At 44.1% G+C, this 18,564-nt stretch overlaps 2 protein-coding genes across 2 annotated transcripts in view; one reads left to right on the top strand and one right to left on the bottom strand.

The window, feature by feature from the left end:
• Positions 1-18,564, top strand: part of sptbn5 (spectrin, beta, non-erythrocytic 5) — a gene marked incomplete at its 5' end in the record, with an annotated part of 78,719 nt that overhangs the window by 18,321 nt on the left and 41,834 nt on the right. The window contains 19 exons of the mRNA XM_079528623.1: positions 363-566; positions 1,026-1,232; positions 2,159-2,306; positions 2,828-3,164; positions 3,266-3,636; positions 4,977-5,107; positions 6,005-6,220; positions 7,057-7,209; positions 8,183-8,313; positions 9,196-9,453; positions 10,815-10,890; positions 11,144-11,355; positions 11,528-11,774; positions 12,294-12,433; positions 12,611-12,710; positions 13,206-13,376; positions 13,728-13,892; positions 13,988-14,077; positions 14,414-14,550. Coding sequence (XP_079384749.1) covers positions 363-566; positions 1,026-1,232; positions 2,159-2,306; positions 2,828-3,164; positions 3,266-3,636; positions 4,977-5,107; positions 6,005-6,220; positions 7,057-7,209; positions 8,183-8,313; positions 9,196-9,453; positions 10,815-10,890; positions 11,144-11,355; positions 11,528-11,774; positions 12,294-12,433; positions 12,611-12,710; positions 13,206-13,376; positions 13,728-13,892; positions 13,988-14,077; positions 14,414-14,550 — 3,494 coding nt within the window. The remainder of the gene's footprint in view (positions 1-362; positions 567-1,025; positions 1,233-2,158; positions 2,307-2,827; positions 3,165-3,265; positions 3,637-4,976; positions 5,108-6,004; positions 6,221-7,056; positions 7,210-8,182; positions 8,314-9,195; positions 9,454-10,814; positions 10,891-11,143; positions 11,356-11,527; positions 11,775-12,293; positions 12,434-12,610; positions 12,711-13,205; positions 13,377-13,727; positions 13,893-13,987; positions 14,078-14,413; positions 14,551-18,564) is intronic.
• On the bottom strand, positions 15,694-16,404 carry LOC306942617 (UPF0598 protein C8orf82 homolog; the record flags this gene model as incomplete). Its single annotated transcript, XM_079528625.1, has 1 exon — positions 15,694-16,404. One exon carries the CDS (start codon positions 16,402-16,404, stop codon positions 15,694-15,696), a length of 711 nt encoding a protein of 236 aa, XP_079384751.1.

Genomic DNA, 18,564 nt, shown 5'->3' with positions numbered 1-18,564 from the left:
TTCAAGATCTTTCAATAATGTTCAAAGATAGCAGATGTACAAGCTTGCTGTGAGTTTGTAGATTTGCTATATATATATTTATTTATTTATTTGTATAATAAATACAAAGTGGGGTTCAAGCATTACACCCCCACCCACCAACCGACCCCCCACAATGCATCAGAACAACAGTTGCATATTATGACTCATGAGCGTTTTTCCAGGCAAATATCGGTTCGTTGCACAAAGAACCAGAGACATAAAGAGAATGTCTGAAAGTTGTGTTGTAATGTTTGAAAAATAAAGACAAAAGATAAATCTACAGTCCTAACTCACCATTTATATGATTTTACATGTTATAACTGACCTGGTTCTCTTCCCAGGTTCTGGAGGCCGAGATCCAGTCCCAGGAAACTGTGTTTCAGGGCGTTGTGGGTCGAGGTCAGGATCTGGGTTCTAAACAGGATCAGGTGGGTCAGCGGGCGGTACAGAAGTGGGTCAAAACCCTGAAGAAACAGTGGAGCCACCTGAGAGATGAGGTTGTGACCCGTCGCAACAAACTACATGCTGCTAACACTATCAAACAGGTCAGTATTAGCTAATATGATCACTACAATCTGGGTTAGTATTTATTTAACGACAGCCTAAATACCATCAAACATATTAGTATTAATTAACATTAACAATTAACATTCGCAAAAACAAAAGCAGAAGATTATACTGTGTACATCTTGCTGTCTTTACAAAGGTTAAAATCTAATTAGACATTGTTATTTATGACAAATGCCAGGTTAATTTGTGACCTGGCATCCGATAGGTTGTATAGTTTCAATGTACGGATTTATTTTTTATATTATACTGTTTAGACTGAGGTTTTGGTTTACGATCATAGATTACTGAGGCACTACACTGTCTCTATACATTTGATGTATGTATTTACATTATACCTACGTACTGTAAGTCACTCCGGAAAATTAACTACAGTGTAACACCATCAAACATGTTAGCATGACACTTCATTCTTATGTTATCTTTCCTGCCCTCAGTATTTTGCTGATGTGACAGAAGCTAACTCCTGGCTGGGGGACAGGAAGCCCCTGCTGACCAGCGAAGATCATGGGAAAGATGAGTCGAGCACAGAAGCTCTGCTCCAGCGCCACCTGCGCTTAGAGAAGGAGATGGCAGCCTACGGCAGTGAGATAAAACGACTGGCAGAGCAGGCTAAGAGCGCTGCACAACAAGCTCACCTTACTGTAAGTGCACTGGCCTCTAATCAGTAGTTACTGACATTCACCTGGTGTACCTGGTCTAGTTAGATTACAATACAATACAATACAATACAATACAATACAATACAATACAATACAATACAATACAATACAATACAATACAATACAATACAATACAATACAATACAATACAATTGGATTTGAATCATTATTACATCACATACATTTTCATACACTTCAGCCCTATATACATTTTGGCCATTTGAAAATTCTCGATCTACAAGCTTGTAGCTTGTAGAACTGCTATAGAGCGCCGAAGTCCTGACGTCACTCACTCATCCCCTGGTTCATGGAAGTAATTTCTCTATGGAGAATAACATGGGCTCATCTGGAGGTCCTTTTCTTGCTGTGCCTTCATAGACCATCCTGCTCCACTTGGCTCTGTACTTGATCTGCTCTTATTTCCTTCTACACCAAGGGCCCTATTTTTGCCAGTGTCCCAAAGTGTGCCCCTTATTGAGCTGAGCTGAGCTGAGCTGAGCTGAGCTGAGCTGAGCTGAGCTGAGCTGAGCTGAGCTGAGCTGAGCTCAACACATGTCGATCTACATCGACATGTTGTGAGCTTGTAAATTGGCTATTTGAACTATTCGAAAATGCTTTTCATAATTGTAAAAAAGGGCAAAGAAGTTTAGGGATAAGGGGGAATGCACCGGCGAAAATAGGGCCTCAATCGCACCAGAAATAGCTGATCTACAAGCCCATGATGCGTCAATGTTCCCCTCCAGAATTTGGGGTGCTAGGGTTGTTAAGAGCCACCCACCTCCACAGACATACAGAGCCAGACAGCTAGATGGACATTACATAACCAGATATAACATTATTTAATCATTATTTTGTTCATAATCCTGGTATGAATGAAGTGCCTTTTCTGTCTCCCTCTTCTGGTGTAGGCTGAGGCTCAGCAGAGTAAGATGGCCCAATACAGTGACTCCTCTGGTGAGGAGGAGGGACCAGGAGCAGTGAAATCACCCAGAGCCAAGAGTGCCTCCATTCAGAGCCAGGAGGTCAAGGCTAAAGTCCGCTTCAGATACAGCAGAGGTACAGCTTTACCTCCCTTCTATCCATGCTATATCCCTTTAATTATTCATAATAATTAATCATTTATTACATTTTATATTACTACTAGAAAATACTGTTCCTGTTCGAGTAGCTCGCTACTCAATGATTATGTATTGACCCACATGACTTCACAGGGGGCGGAATAATAATAAATAGTGAGGATAAACATAGATAACGTTATTGTGGGCCCGCTACTCAAACCCACAATAAATAATTAATATCATTTTATAATGGATGGAAGACAATGGGGATCTGACCTGGCTGAAACCTTGCCTACATTTGGAGTCATACAGTACATCATAAGTATGTCATAGATGACTGACGTCGAACATTTTACTGGTTGTACAGTATTTTATATGGTCCTTCCTTGTTGGCATTTTAAAACACTCCTTCTTTCCTGGTCATCAACACCCCCGAGGATAAATTGAGTATTATACAATAGCTGACATTTAAATGGGTGTCTTTGACTTATTTCGTGGATTCTTTTGGGTTCCTGGCAGCCGCCATCATGGGGATTTCCGAAGGGACCCTTCCCTTGATGCTAAGACTCATGACGACGAAGATGACAAGGGTAGATCTTACTACAATGACTATGAGGGAGATCAGCAAGATGCCTTTGATGATGGGTGTGGGTTTGGCTTCAGCTTTGGACCCAGTGGCATCAGACTCCAGTCGCCTGTGTTCGACCAGGTTTTCAGGGAGATGGACGAAATCTTTTCCCAGCTGGGTCGTTGGGAAGGACAGGCTGGGTCTGGACACTTTGGTGGGCCCAGTATCATGCCACCCCCACCACAGGACAGGCCTGGCGACAATCATGGAGAATCCAGTGGGAATGCTGTGAGAGATTTTATGTTGAAACGTCCCTTCCAAGAAGGGCCCCCATCAAGAGAGCCAGGAAGTGATGGCACCCCTCCCTCTGGGGCCCCACACTTGCCCAGGTCTCCATTCCACGACTGGACCCCGAGGTTCAGACATTCAGATATTTGGAGAGGGAGACCAGGGAGGGATCCAGAGACTGAGAGGAGGGAAGACACCGATCTGGATTCTGCTGTGTCCTCGGGAGGGCTGGATCAGGTCTTGGATCAGATTGTGACCCCGCCCCCTTCGGAGTCACCAAATCAGCCGAGGATTCGTTCCTTCTTCCAATCTGTCACGGTCACCAAGGTGGTGAAACCTGACGGGACTGTAGAGGAAAGGCGAACACACCGAACAGTCAGAGACGGCCAGGAGAACGAGGAAACCACTGTACGTTCAGGAGGCCCTGGGAGCCTGAAACAATCACAGGATCACATTGGTCCTCTTGTTCCAGGTGGTGAAAACCCTTTGTCCGACATGCAGGATGATGGGTTTTTCTCAACGTTCTTTGAGGGTTTCAAGTAACTCCAGACTGCGTGGAACATGAAGATATTTTTGAGCTGAAGGCTGCGTCCGAATGTAGTGGACTTCATATTAGTGAAGATTATACACTATACTTCCTATATGTGGATCCAATAAATAATAAACTCCCAAATGATTGTGGATTTCGAATTATTATAGTTATGATAAATACATAAGCCTAATTATGAGGTTTTTATGTATTTGTCGCAATTCAATACAATTATGTATAGATTTTCTTAAATTCATGGATGAATAAAGGAATGAATGAATAAATAGGTTAATGAAAATACGTTTGCAGGCATTCCGGCCTATGTTTATGATAACATTGGTTATTCTCATAACATAACATATTCAATAACATATTATAATGATTATCAATAAATAAATAAATATGTTCGTACAGCAACTGATTCCTCTATACTGCCATGCACTGTGTGATACAATGAGATACAAGCAAGCTGTAGCGCTGCCTACACTACTAAACATGAAAACATATTGCGCGTGCAATATAAAACATTCATATTATCCATATCATCCAGTAATATGAAAACATAATTGCACCACCTTGACAAATATGAAAACATCATTACATCATTATGAACAGCATTAACCACATGCCCGCTATGCCTATTCTGGCCTGGGGGGAATAAGGCAAAAATAGCCGATCTACAAACATTAGGACAAAAATCTACACTATAGCTGAATATAGGAGGGGCTCAAAAATATGTTCATTTGTCTCACATGCAGGTATTTAGGCCTACGTTTGTGATAAAATAGGTTATTCTCGCAAATTTCAGAAGATGGCCTTTAATAGCCAATAAATATTTTCGTACTGCTTCCTCTCCTACCGCCATGCGCTGTTGTGATAGAATGAGATTAGTAATATTATTGCAAATGAATACACTTGTTTTATTATAAATAAAATAAAATCAATAAAACAATTGCAAATAAATGCACAGAATCATTTGTCTCGAGATCTGTAGCTTTGAGACACGCCAGGCGAGGCAGGGAAGAAAAGAGTACATTTGTATGTGTTGTTTTCTATTGCCGGTTCAACTTCTGCCTCAGCTACGTCAGCTGAGCTGGAGCACATGCATGCATATGCAGTGCACGTGCGCATAGGCGTGCATGTGCGCTCAAGAGCGACTCAGCGAGGCTGCGCAATCAATGCATTTTGGGGTAGATGCACTTCGCTAATATTCCAGATGCATTGTGGTATACTGTACTTGAGTGGTATACTTGAGTCCACTACATGTCTGTTTAAAGCCTCAGTTCCCTGGGAGCGCAACGAGATCGTGACCGTCATCTCCACGGAGCCGGACGGAGACAAGGTCCTGGCCAGAGATGGAAGAGGACACCAGCAAGCCATCCCCAGCACGTACCTCAACCTGCTACCTGCTGCGGTACGGCTCCTTATGTAGACAAGCTTCTATACTCAATACCAACTTTACTGTGTTTGCATGCACACTGATATCGTTGCTGTCGGGCAGAAACCTCCTATCTTCATATTTTAACTTTTTGTGTTTTTTTTGTTGTAAATTAACTGGAGCAGAGCAGGATGGAGACAAAGTCCTTCATACCGCAGCGCCACACAAAAGCATCGAAAGTAGCAGATTGTGACGCGTTTTGAGCTTGTAGATCTGCTACTTTTGCAATTTTTGGATTTGAATGCAACAGTTTTGGACGTATGATGTTTCCACCCGACAGACGATATGCTGATCTTACACAATTTAGGCAATAATACTCTGATTATTGAAATTGTCATGTTTTTTGGGTCTTACAAGCCTTGATGGAGAGAATGTATTGATAAAATAGTTGTGGATTTCATTTTTTCAAATGGATTGACACCTGTTGATGCACAGTAAAACTGAGAACAAATGGATCTGTTACTGGAGCTCATACTGAGCTCCATGTATTTTGTACTTGAAAAACAGATTTTCAATCAATTTGATTCTGTGTCAAAAAATATTTGATTAGGTCTACAGCAAAAAAAGGCTAGGCTTTTTATCTACATCGTCGCTTCTAGTCATCCTGGTTCTCCATACATCTGGCCACGCTCCTGCTTCTTTCTTGAGTACATCCATTATGTTAATGTGGGACTTCCTCGTGACCGGTGCCCGTGTGTTTGTTCCAACAGCACTAATTTGCAGGCTGGCAGCTCTTGGTGTCTTTGGCAGTGTCCTGCTAGTCTCGTACTCTTGCATGGCTTTATTAAATATAGTATAATATAATTAAATATTCAAATATTTTATATCAAATAATGCCGTAATGCCCAAACTAAAACCATACACTCTGAATAGGCCGCTCCCTACCCTGTCTCCCCGGTCGCCAACACCGGCGCGGCAGAGAGCCCAACCAGGAAGCTGAGTCGACCGAGGCGTAGGCGGTCGATGCGTCGTGGGACAGCAGAGATCCAGACCACATGGCTGCCAGACCCACACTACCAGAGAGACACCATAGAAACTACACAGGCCACTCTGGATCAGGACTACAACTCCATGTATAACCTAGTTAAGGTGAGAGGAGTGTAGGTGTAGTGGGAGTGAGCCTTTGAAGGCTAGGTTCATATGTTTACCTGGCATCCTACATAGTTTCAATGTGCAGATTATAATTTTTGAGGGGGGGCCATGCATTGTAACCTGACTCGCCAGATGGGGCAGCAGAGAGTACGCCGTTTTGTGGCCGGAGCATCAAGTCTGCCTGAGAGTTCCCAGATGGGAGCAGGAGGGGGGAACCCAGTGTACTCTCTGCTGCGCCATCTGGCGGAGTCAGGTTACATGCATTGGAGCGCCCCTCCAATGCATGGCTTTCATGGGGCGGCCAAGTCTATGGACTTTTAATGTATGTTTAGAGCCTTTTTAACTAAAACAACATTTACCAGCCAAGTCTATGGACTTTAATGTTTGTTTAGGGCAGTAAATGACAACGTAATTACCTTTTTTGTCTCTGTGTGACACATCTAGGGGCCGCAATCTGCATTCAAAGACTTTCCTATAAGCTTTGTCATTGTTCGATTTGCCTGTCTACTTCCTGGTTGGTTAGTCATTTTGACCGGGTTTCTTTTTTCAACCAATGACAAACCTTCTAGAAACATCTTTGAACGCAGATTGTAGCCCCTAGATGTGTCACAGAGACTACATTTTTGGGGGGTTTTACTCATTGCTGGCTGGCTGAATACAAAAAGAAAGAAAGAAAAAAAGGTCATTACAATTTTGACATATTATTTCTTATAGCTACTTTAATAATGGTGGGCAGAAGGTTAACATCTTAGTGTTGAACAGCCTCTGGGTGTGTGTAAAGGGTTGTGTTAAGTTGTTTGGCTCCTCCTAAGTGAACCGTATTGTGTCTTCAGACCAAGAGGAGGACTCTGGAGGAGATGGTGCGTTTGCATCGCTTCTATAACAGCTGCCACGAGTTTGAATCCTGGATTGATGACAAGGAGAACGTCCTGCACACCTTCAAAACCACCCCTGACAACATAGGAGTGGTACAGGCCAAGTACGAGGTACGGACCGACCGTAGGTTGACCAAATCTGAAACAACTAAATCTTTATATTAATTAAGTTTGGGTCTATACTCCGTTATAACCACATTTATAATGCATTATAATGCTCTCATAATTAAGATATTATAACACTTGTTATGAATGGTAATACTTATGCATAACAAGTTAACAACTTATAACAAGGTTTATGAAGTATTATAACTTATAATAATATAATTAAGTGCTGGTCATAATGCATTATAAACTCAGTGGAACAGCACATTATAACTACCAGGTAACACACTAAGTGTAATGAGCTAATGCACTCATAATGCTTCATAACACTCGTTATGCATATAATGCATAATTATGCATACAAACTTATAACAATGACATTTCACAACTAAGTTAAAGTAGTTATAATGTGCTGTTCCACTGAGCATTATGACCAGCACTTAATAATACGTTATAAACATTGTTATAAGTTGTCATACACTATATTATGGCAAACAAAAAGGTAGGAGCGCACACCAAGAGTAGGGAGGTGCTGACCACGGGAGACAACATTTAAAATAGAAAGGAGAGGTCGCACAAATCGTAGTCCCGATGCCAAAAATACACAAGTTGCCCTCTTCAGGGTATATACACTATATTATGAACATTTATAATGATCGTTATAATGCCTTATAAGCACATTGCAAGCATTATTAATGCAACGATTATAATGCATTATAGAACCCGACCATTAAGTTAAGTGTTACCGAATACTGTAGGCCAGCTTAGTGTTGGCATGGTCTGATACATTACATACATACACTATCTTCCTAAAACAGTCACAAAGACAAACTTCTGTCCAGCCTTTGGGGGATGAATTGCCACAGTCACACCGTGTGTATGCGCTGACACACTTGTGCTTAGCATTATCCAGATTCCCTGTCGATATGAAGAGATGGGAAAGCTAACATCTTACACTGATTTCGTCTCCGCGTACCAGAACTTCCTGACTGAACTGGCAAGTGGACGGGCCCAGCTGGACGTCATCATCAAATTGGCAGAGGAGTTGGTGAAGAGCCGCCACAGCAAACAGAAGGAGATACAAGCGAGAGAGAGGCGGGTCTCACTCAGGTAAGATGGAGACAGGTTTCACTCACTCGGGTGGGATAGTGAGACATGCTGTAGGTTAGAGATGCACATCTCACTCCGTTAAGACAGAAAGACATGCAGAGAGACGGGAGGCAATCAGGTCACGTCACAGACAGTGACAGAAGGTGAAAGAGATGCATATTCGAGAGACACAGGTCTCATGCATAAGACAGACAGACAAACAGACAGACAGACAGACAGACAGACAGGCAGGCAGACAGACAGACAGACAGACAGACAGACAGACAGACAGACAGACAGACAGACAGACAGACAGACAGACAGACAGACAGACAGACAGACAGGCAGACAGACAGACAGACAGACAGACAGACAGACAGACAGACAGACAGACAGGCAGGCAGGCAGGCAGGCAGGCAGGCATAAGCAGACGAGAGAGACATGTACCTGTAGGCACATTGTTGTGAAACGATTCAACAAATAAAACATGCAATGCTTATTAATAGTAACCATATTTAATAATACAAATAAAATGTAAACATTAAATATTTTGAAGGCATTTAAATTACATTTTTAACAATCACCTGAAAATGTAAACGTTAAATAACTTCAGCATAATAAACAGGAATGCAATGAATAATGTTGATAATATTTCACTTTCCAATAAAATAAAACAAATAAATAAAAAATGTAAAACCACAGCCCCTCATGTATTAGAAGGATCAGTCATCAGAACCAAGGATGGGTGTTTTCAATGAATGTATCATGGTTTTAAAATGGAGTTACAAACACATTTGAAAGTGAAATAATAGCCTGTCAAAAACTAAAGAAAAAAAGGAGGATGTGAATACCATGCATGAATAAATAACATTGATAAAGGTGAATTGATGTCTTTTTTTTCAGGTGGGATCGTGTTCAGAGGCTGAAGGACGAGAAGGGTCATGAGCTGTTGAGCACAGCTGATGTTCACTCCTTCCTCCAGAGCTGCGAGGAGGCCAGAGGCCAGCTCCAGGGACAGATAGAGCAGCTAGACACCACTGACATGGGCTGCACCCCCACCACCTCCAGCCTCCTGACGGAGGAGAAGAGCCTGGCTCAGGCCCTCAGGGACATCCAGACCCTGGAGGGGAAGATAGCCTACCTGAAGAATGTAGCCAAGATGTAAGGCTCAATCGTGGTTGAGTGTGCCATGATTTCTTTTCACCCTAAAACATGATCATCAGGTCTTATTGTTATATAAGGAGGAAGATTTTTTTCCAAAAAGTGTACAGTATTTGTTAAAATGTCGTTTTTATGTGGGCACCCGCACCAGTTCATTAAGTATGCCTGGTTTGCCTGGGTGGTGATGGGTGGTGATCCACCTGAACTGAAGCCGCACCCACAGCTGTAGTTGTATAATAAAGGGGGAGGGGTTAGGGGAGGGTCAAGATTTCAGCCTCCAGGAAGAAACCCTAAATACAAAGGGAAGACATCATTGCCCATAAGAACCATACCAAGGGGTCTAATGCAGTACTTTCACCTCTTAAACACATGAAATCCATCCATCTTTAAGTCCCACCTATAGTCTCGCCCGTCTTCCATGCCCGTTGAGTGCTATTGCTAGTTTGGACAAATGTCCAGTTGCTCTCATAATGATATATAACAGATCTACTCGGGAATGATGCATGTCGGGAACGATGCAAATTGGGAATTCATTCCCCACCCGGTTATGCAATACCCCTTGTACCCGTCTCTCTGTGTCCCTTTTGTGCCCATATATGGAGTTCTGTATCTGTCTGCCTTCCTGTGTTCCTTTCATGCCCATATATAGAGATCTCTGTATGTCCTTGTCCCTGTTATGCCCATATATGGAGGTCCCTGATGTCATCAGTATATGCCCATATATGGGCATGCCTATATATGGGCATATCGGCAGATCGGTGGTTCTGGGCAACCAGCCGGGCCTCCGTCAGGTCGTCGCGAACGACGTGTGTGCCGAGTTTGGTCACTCGGATGGATCTTGACTCGAGATGCGTAAACTACAGACGGACGTACAGAGACACACATAGACATTTCGCACATTTATTGTAAGATGTACTAGCTACATCCATCCTAGCCTGGTTAATAAACCAGACCGAATCAGCCGTTGGCAAAAAAAAAATTGCCTGCGATATATACATCCATCCATTCTTACTTTAAACTTGGTCTTGGTAAAAAAGTTACATCTTGTGTGCACTCTGTGCAGCATAGTGACTGGACAAAATGTGTTTTGTTCCCCTCCAAAAACTGGGTTTACGTTTAGCTAAATATACTTTATGTATGTTTAGCTATTCTCATGCAGTGTGGTATTTTATGGCAGGTGCTGCTATCTGTCTGGGCCCTACAAAAGGAGCCTACTGGTTGGTCGGTCAGGGACCGATCACAAGGCTGACAATGGATGAATAGGCAGAGCAATATGCACTGCCTAGGTTGGGGGTTCCATTCCCACTAAGGCTACCCATGCTAAAATGTATAAACTATGTTTTTGTGTCCCTGTGTGACAGGAAGCAAGACTGCAGCCCTGCTGAGAGTGCTGCCATCATGGATGAGGTCAGGGGTTTGGAGGCTCTGCTCAAACAGGTGATAATGCCTTTTATCCTGTTACCTGGTTACAATTTTGACGGGCCTTCAGTCGGCAGACAGTAAGTAGGACAGCTGAGCGGAAGACAGTGTATAGGGGAGACAGACAGTCGGAAAGCTTAGAGGGAGACAACAAGGGTCCGACACTGGAGAATAGGCCCTAATGGGATCTTATGCTAGACCAGCAGAGGTCCACATGTGTCTTCTTATTTGAATTTTAAAATAGTCCATTTTTCCTGTTCTCCTGTTTTAGGTGAAGCAGCAGGCTGGTGATAAACAGCGTCACCTGGAGGAGGCCAGACGCCTTCACAGCTTCCAGCTGCAAACCAAAGACCTGCAACTCTGGGCGGGGTCAGTACAGGACCGCCTCCTGCAGGAGGAGTCAGCCACAGATGTAAGCTCCGCCCTCAACCTGCTGGAGCAGCACCAGGAGCTACGACAGGAGATGGAGGAGAAGAGGAGCAGGTGAGGAGAGGAGAGGAAATCAATCGATTGATTGATCGATCAATCAATTAGCACATTAGCAGGCCACCTTTCTGTTTCTCGTGGTTGTATCTCCATCCTTGTCATGTTGTTTTAGTCCATGATCTCTTCTGGTGTCTCACCCCTGATGTTTCTGTAATGCGTCTTGTCTCAGACTGAAGGACATGGTCAAGCTGGGTAAATCCCTGCAGCAGACCTCCGTCGGGAAGAGAGGGGGCGTTGACATACAGAAGATCTTGGACAAGCTCAATGCCGATTGGTCCAAGCTGGAGAAGATGTGGACCAGTAGGAACAGGCGGTTGGAGCAGGGGGTGGAGTTCCAGAGGCTGAACCAGGAAAAGGACAGAATAGAGGCAGCGCTGTCCGGACACGAAGCCAGGCTCCAAGTCAAAGACGTTGGGGTGAGAAAGATCGAGGCCTGCCTGGTTTTGCCTACTTATTGTCAAAACAACATGATCATAGGACTAAGACGCATAATGTGGGAATGCTAGCTGGACAGCCATCATGTTTAAGATACAATATGTGGTCAATAGATATGAACCTAATAAGTGTGTACACAAGTTTCATAGATTTATCATTAGGTGTTCAAACGTATTTGTGCAGTATTCTGTCTTTCGGCAGCGGTTTTGCAAATTCCCAAGAGATGGTACAGTAAATAGTAGACTTACATTACATTTACATTAATTACATTTCCACCAATGATTGGAAGTTCTGTGCTTTACTTACACAGCAAGCATTACCCCACTCGGCCTGATGGGGCCTGATATAAGGTCAAAATGTAGAACTTTGAAAACATGTCATATGTCCAATCTATAAAGAAACTTGCTTGCTACACTATGCTACAGACAACCATACACTCTACAAATAATACGCCATCTTGATGTATTATTTGATGTAATACACACATTGCTGTGTTCTAGGACTCTGTTGACAGCGTCCACAGTCTGCTGGGCAGGCAGGAAGAGCTGGAAGATCTGCTGAAGGCTATGGAACAGAGAATCAACCTGTTCTCTGAACACAGCCAGGAGCTCATCACCAAGAAACACTACGCTGCCAAACCGTAAGACAGACAGACAGACAGACAGACAGACAGACAGACAGACAGACAGACAGACAGACAGACAGACAGACAGACAGACAGACAGACAGACAGACAGACAGACAGACAGAGACTTGTAAATATTGTAGATTTTTTAAGTACTCTGTGTCAGTTTTTGTCTTTTCATTTGTTTTTCAGTATTCAGGAACATTGTGAAAGTATCCGGGACAGAAACAAGAAGCTGTCAGAGAGCAGCAGACAACGGAGGAACCTTCTGCTGTCCTCCAAGAAATACCAGGTACAAACAAACCATGAAAATGTCGTTGAACCATCATACGGTATCGCCACAACAATTCAACTTTTGACGTTTTTTCCCGTAAATTAATGCTCTACTTTACTTCATCATACAAGAGTGTTGCACAAAAGTCAGTAGCAAAAAATATCAGATCTACAAGCCTCACAGTGCTTCGTATCACGACGTGCTGTGAACTTGTATATCTGCTACCCCACCTTGTTTCAGTAATAATAAAAAAGGAACCGTTATTGGACATACAAGGTTTCAGCACGACAGCGGCATTATTCAAAACTAACTAACTAATCTAACTAATTAACCTAACTAATTAACACCAACTGCAAATTTAATTGGCACCTGCTACAAAACTTATATACTTTACTAACACCAAGTACAATAATAACTCCTGCTACAAAAACAGCTGGTGTCTTAGTAAAGTATGTACTGTTGTTGGCTGTTGGACTGTATGGTACTATGTTGTGCATTGTGTGTGTGTGGTAGGAGTTCCAGCGAGACGCTGACGAGTTGTTGCTATGGATGGAAGAGAAGATGAAGGTGGCGGAGGACGAGTCGTACCGTGACCCCACCAACATCCTGCGGAAGCTCAAGAAACACGAGGCGGCAGAGAGAGAGATGCTGGCCAACCAGGTGTGGCTGGACAGACTCAACCAGGTGAGACTCAAACAAGGTGTAGGCCTAGGTTCCCAACATACTTCCATAACAGTGATTCTCAACCGTTTCAAATTCAAGGACCCCCCCGTTTGATATGCAGTAGATCATTTGAATTCGTTAAGAGTCCATTTGGGCCCCTGGTGGTCCCCGGCCAACGTTGAGAACCAGTGCTCTAAAAGTTAAAAAATCTACAAAATGTTAAAACACAGACACGTAAAAGAAAGTTCTGGGAGCAGAAAATGGAGTGCGGATTCTTTTCATTTCTAAACACCCACCCGCGCCTCCTCTTTCTCTCCCATTTCCCTCACTCTCCTCTTCTCTCCCCCCGGCCCTGTCTCCCTACTCTTTCAGCTAGGAGAGGAGATGCTGTCAGAAGGACACTACAGCAGTCAGACTATCCGTAGGAAGTCTTCTCAGGTCAGCAGCAGATGGAACAGACTACAGAACAAGATGGCCGAAAGAGGAGACAAACTGAGGCAAGCTGGGCAGCAGGAGCAACTCATGGAACTGCTGCAGGTATCTAACCAAGGCTGACTGGCCAAAGATCAAGTGGGAAGTGAGGGTTAGTACCCCCAGGTGTGTTTTTTTATTGAATTTCCCCCTGTTCTCAGGATGCTAAACTGAAGACAGAAGCCATCCAGAGAATGCTTCATAACGCCGCCAAAGGTCATGATCTTCGCTCCAGCAGACAGTTGCTCAAGGTGAGGTGACCTTCAGCATTCAGCGCTGTCGTCTCCTCAGCTTCACTACTGTCTTTCTCTCCTACATTGTCTCCTTCCAGCTTTCCTAATACTACTCCCTCTCAGCTTTTCTACAGTCTAACCTCATACTGTATGAATAATGAAAACATTATGAAATGCCTGTTTAGCCATTAGCTGTTCTGCTAAAAACAAATGTATTTTATAGTTAAGTGGTTATTAACTAAGTGAATTGTGGATGATAATGTAATGAGCCATCCATTTCACCACCACCACCATCATCATCACATCCTCATTTTCATCATCGCCATCATCAACATGGTGTCTTCGTCTCTCCAGGAGCATGAACAGTTGGAGCAAGAGGCCAAGGAGCTAGCAGAGAAGATGAACTCTATTGTCAGCAGAGCTAAACACCTCGCTACCAACCACTTCAACTCACAGCGCATACTGCAGAACACAGACACATACCTCAAACTGTGAGTACACCAATAGGAGTCACATGATGTGACGCGATGTCAGCGCATCGATCCTGGCAACGCCGGGCAAGCTTCTCTAGATTTCCTGGAATCTCTGTGTCTGTCTCTCTCTTTACGCCCAAATATGGAGATGAATAATATTATTCTATTTTTGAGTGGTGTAAACCACTCCTACAACTGGCTTTGTTTTGAGTGGTGTAAACCACTCCTACAACTGGCTTTGTTTGTGCAGAAAAAATGAGCATGGTTGCTATGTTCACCCTGTTCACCCGGGTGTGATTTCATTACATCAGACATGATTTCATTACGTCAGACAGGCTATATAATACCTTACACCACTCAGTTCACACGGGTGTGATTTTTAATATACTATATCGGTGTGTCCTGTATGTTTGTAGTTCACGTATCTTGAGAACCGCACTCATCGCAGACGATGAGTGCCATGCCCGGCACTACTCTGGCCGGCACCAAGTCGGCCGGCTAGGCGGTTGTCTAGAACTGCTGACCTGACCGAATGCACATATATAGGCGTATATGGAGATCTTGTTGTCCATTACCGCCGATCCGACAGCTATGCCCATATATGGACATGCCTATATTTGGGCATAGAAGGAACACAGAAAGACAGTCGGGTATCTCGAGTACCTTGACGACAGGTGAAATTGGGTACTCTCAACACACACTAACACTACAGGATGCAGACACATACTGTACCTCAAACTGTTAATCGGGCTAATGCCGAAAAACTGCTGGACCAATCAGCGGAAAATGTCTTGTACACACAGCCTGCACTCCAGTCCATTAGTCTGACGTGTGTATATATTTATTAATGAACTCCGCTAGGCCGGAATAGCCTGCGTGAAACCTTGCATGCACACTCCCAGTAGACCAAGAAAGAGCCTCCACTAAAGTTTTCAAATTGGCCTCTTGGTGGTCCTATAACAGGCCACTTCACAGTATAGGCTACAGCTACACCCTGACAACATATTCCACCATTTAGCTTTTTCTTCAAAAACTCAGGTTTTGCTACTACTCTTACAGATTTTGTCCAAAGTGCGGTACACATTCTCTCTGAAGAATCTTTTCAGATGGGGGTCCATTGCCAAATACAGATCAATTAGGGGGTCCTTGAAGCACCATCCGCTACCATTCACCTCCCTCTCCCCCGCAGTCGTCCTCTTTTTCGCCAGGGAAGGAACGTGCAAGCTCTTTGGTTAGTGTGTGCTGTTGCCCTGCCCATAGGAAGTGTGTCGGCTGTCCCGATTGGTTCTGACCCGGAGGGTAAATGAAGAAGGGGCTGAGCTCCATTGCTAAGGCTGACCTTACCAAGCCCACGCCCCCCACCCGCTCTGAGCAAGGGTGGTACACCCGTCCACTGGCTGGGTGCATGTAGAGGCTCTCTGGCCGGAACGGTACTGACAGCTTCTCTCCTCCACCACAGTAGGACAGTGTTTCCACAGACCCCCCTGAGCCCTGCTGCTGTAACAGGTGCGTAAACACCAGGGGCCGGTCATCACAGCGCAGGAAGTTCCTTTCCCGCCCGCACAGCGACAGGAAGGGGAAGTCCTCCTGGTACCTCCCGCTCTGATTAAAACGCAGGCGGTTGAAGAGGAAGGCCAGGAAGCGCTGATCTTTGAAGCAAGTGACAAAATTCTTCACTTTGGTGTCGTCAAGGAACAGCTGTCCTTGGTGGTCGACGTAATAGAAGTATTCACGGATGCGAGGTTCGGGGCTCTGGCCCTGGATATAGGTGACGTTAGTCCGTAAGGAGTTGGGTGCGGTCACTTTGATCTTAGACAGGCATCGTACAGCCTTTAGTCCACTGCTGACAGCCAAAGCCGACAGCAACAACATGACCGAATGAGTGGGCACACACAGAGATCCGAGCCTGTTACAACTAAAAATACCCAGGAATCGTGTTCCAGGTACGATAAGCAAAACGTAACAAACAGATCACTTCATTTTACGCTGCACTCGATCAGTACAGAAACATTTCTCGAATCATACCGTGTTGCACACACAAACCTATTATCTTACTAGTGCAGTGCCTGTGAGTACTTGGAGTCCAGTCTATGATGTCAGCACTATGATGTCAGTCATCTCCATATTTGAGCAGTACTATGACAGATCCAAATACGGATATGAGTGACATCATAGCACTGAATCTAGCTGCTACTGCAAAGCACCATACAGTAGACCTATATGGAATGGACAGTATGTCATCATGATGTCATGATGACGAGACAGATCTGTTGCCTGTACAGCATATAAGTCTGAGAATCTGTATATACTTTCACACAACTCAAGAAGAATTGTTCAAATTGTTAACTAGTGATTCCACTTGCTCACTGTGCTAACTCATTCGAAATGGCTGCCGCACCTGCTCCTGTGTTCTTAAACATCAGGCATCAGAAGACCACACTCTTCGTAGATGCCCTGGAGACCACCCCTATATATGAGGTGAAGCGCATTGTCGAGGGAATTATGAAGAAGGCACCTGAAGAACAGCTGCTCTACAAAGATGACACATTGTTACAGGACGGCAAAACGCTTAAAGACTATGGCTTCACTCAAGAGAATGCAGGGCCTCATGAGCCACGTGTAGTCGGTTTGGCTTTAAGCAAGAATGACAAGACGTTTGAGAAGGTGCATATTGCCGACTACACCAAACCAGCACAAACTGCCTGAAGCGCAGGCGGGGAGAAGCAAGTACAAGGGATGGACGGACGCGGTGTGGATCTTGTGGAATTAACAGCAATGAAGAAATGGGCAGGGGCCTTGCCCAGCCGACCGAGCACCTTTGCTGCACGTCCTTCCCCATCTCCTGGCAACTTCCGCTCTCCACTGTCGCTAACGCTTGAAAAATGCACCCCAAAAAAGAACAAAATGGGGAAAAAAAGAACAAAGGACGGAGTGCAAAACATACTCTCTCCCCATGCCTTTGGCCTGGTGGAGACAATAATAAATGAAAAAAGTTGTAAAAGAACAAGAAAATAACAAAACAATAGAAATAATGGGCAGGAGGAATTTTCTGTTGAAGTGGGAGACCACATCACTAAGGTATCTAGGGCAACAATTTCAGGGGGTCACGAAGGCCCTGACCGCCGTTTCCCCTGTCCCTCAAAAAGAATGACAAGCCCTGAGGCCTACAGTGGCCTTACATTTTGCCCCAGCTGACCAGCTAATACCACTTTCTCCTCTGTCTCTTTCCTGTCAATATGTAGACACCAGTGTCTCCTGTCATGTAGCTTTTGTTCTGAATTCTTAACTCTCCTGAGGGTCCATCTTTAAACCAATCCAGTAATTTTGATTAGTGCAGGGCTGAGCATGGACCATATTTTTTTCCCTACTGCAGATAGTCTACATGTTAAATGTTAAATCATCCTTAAATTAAATTAGTTACTTCAATCGACTAAATCTTGTTTTAATTGATTCAATTGAAGGCATTGATTCAATGCCTTCCTGGTATTTGGCCTTTGTGCCCTCAAAAGGTGTACACCAAAGGCCAAATGAGTGCCCTTGCTCCTACAATGACAAATTCCAGACCTGAAGGTATCCAAAGGCCAACAGAAAGGCAGAAACTACTGTCTAAAAATCACATGGCAACTATGCAAAAGCAAGATCCAGTAAGGGACACCTGGATTTTTTTTTGTTTCAGTACTTTGGGTACAATATGGAACTCCATATTTGTAGTGCTCGAGACTCTGGAAGTGGGAGTTTGAACATGCGAGAATCACTACCTCAAGTCACAGAGGAAATCTGAAGGTCAACGGAAAGGCGGAAGCTTCTGTCAGAATAACTAAGCACTTCAGCAAGGGTACCTTGATGATGACCTTACAATGGTAAAACACTCCACCAGAGTATAGTTCTGTTTTTTTTTCCGAACACGGTGTACTTTTTGAAGGACTCTACTTACTATTATGACAACAGGTGCGTCGGCGACAAAGCAGCAGACTGCAGACATGTAGAGAGGGAGGGAGACCCGCACACTGTCACTTGCTGGTTCAAGAGCTT

Source organism: Electrona antarctica, assembly GCF_951216825.1.
Source record: "Electrona antarctica genome assembly, chromosome: 18".
Classification (NCBI taxonomy): domain Eukaryota; kingdom Metazoa; phylum Chordata; class Actinopteri; order Myctophiformes; family Myctophidae; genus Electrona; species Electrona antarctica.
Note: the sequence above shows the minus strand (reverse complement) of the source record. Positions and strands in the feature narration are given on the sequence as shown.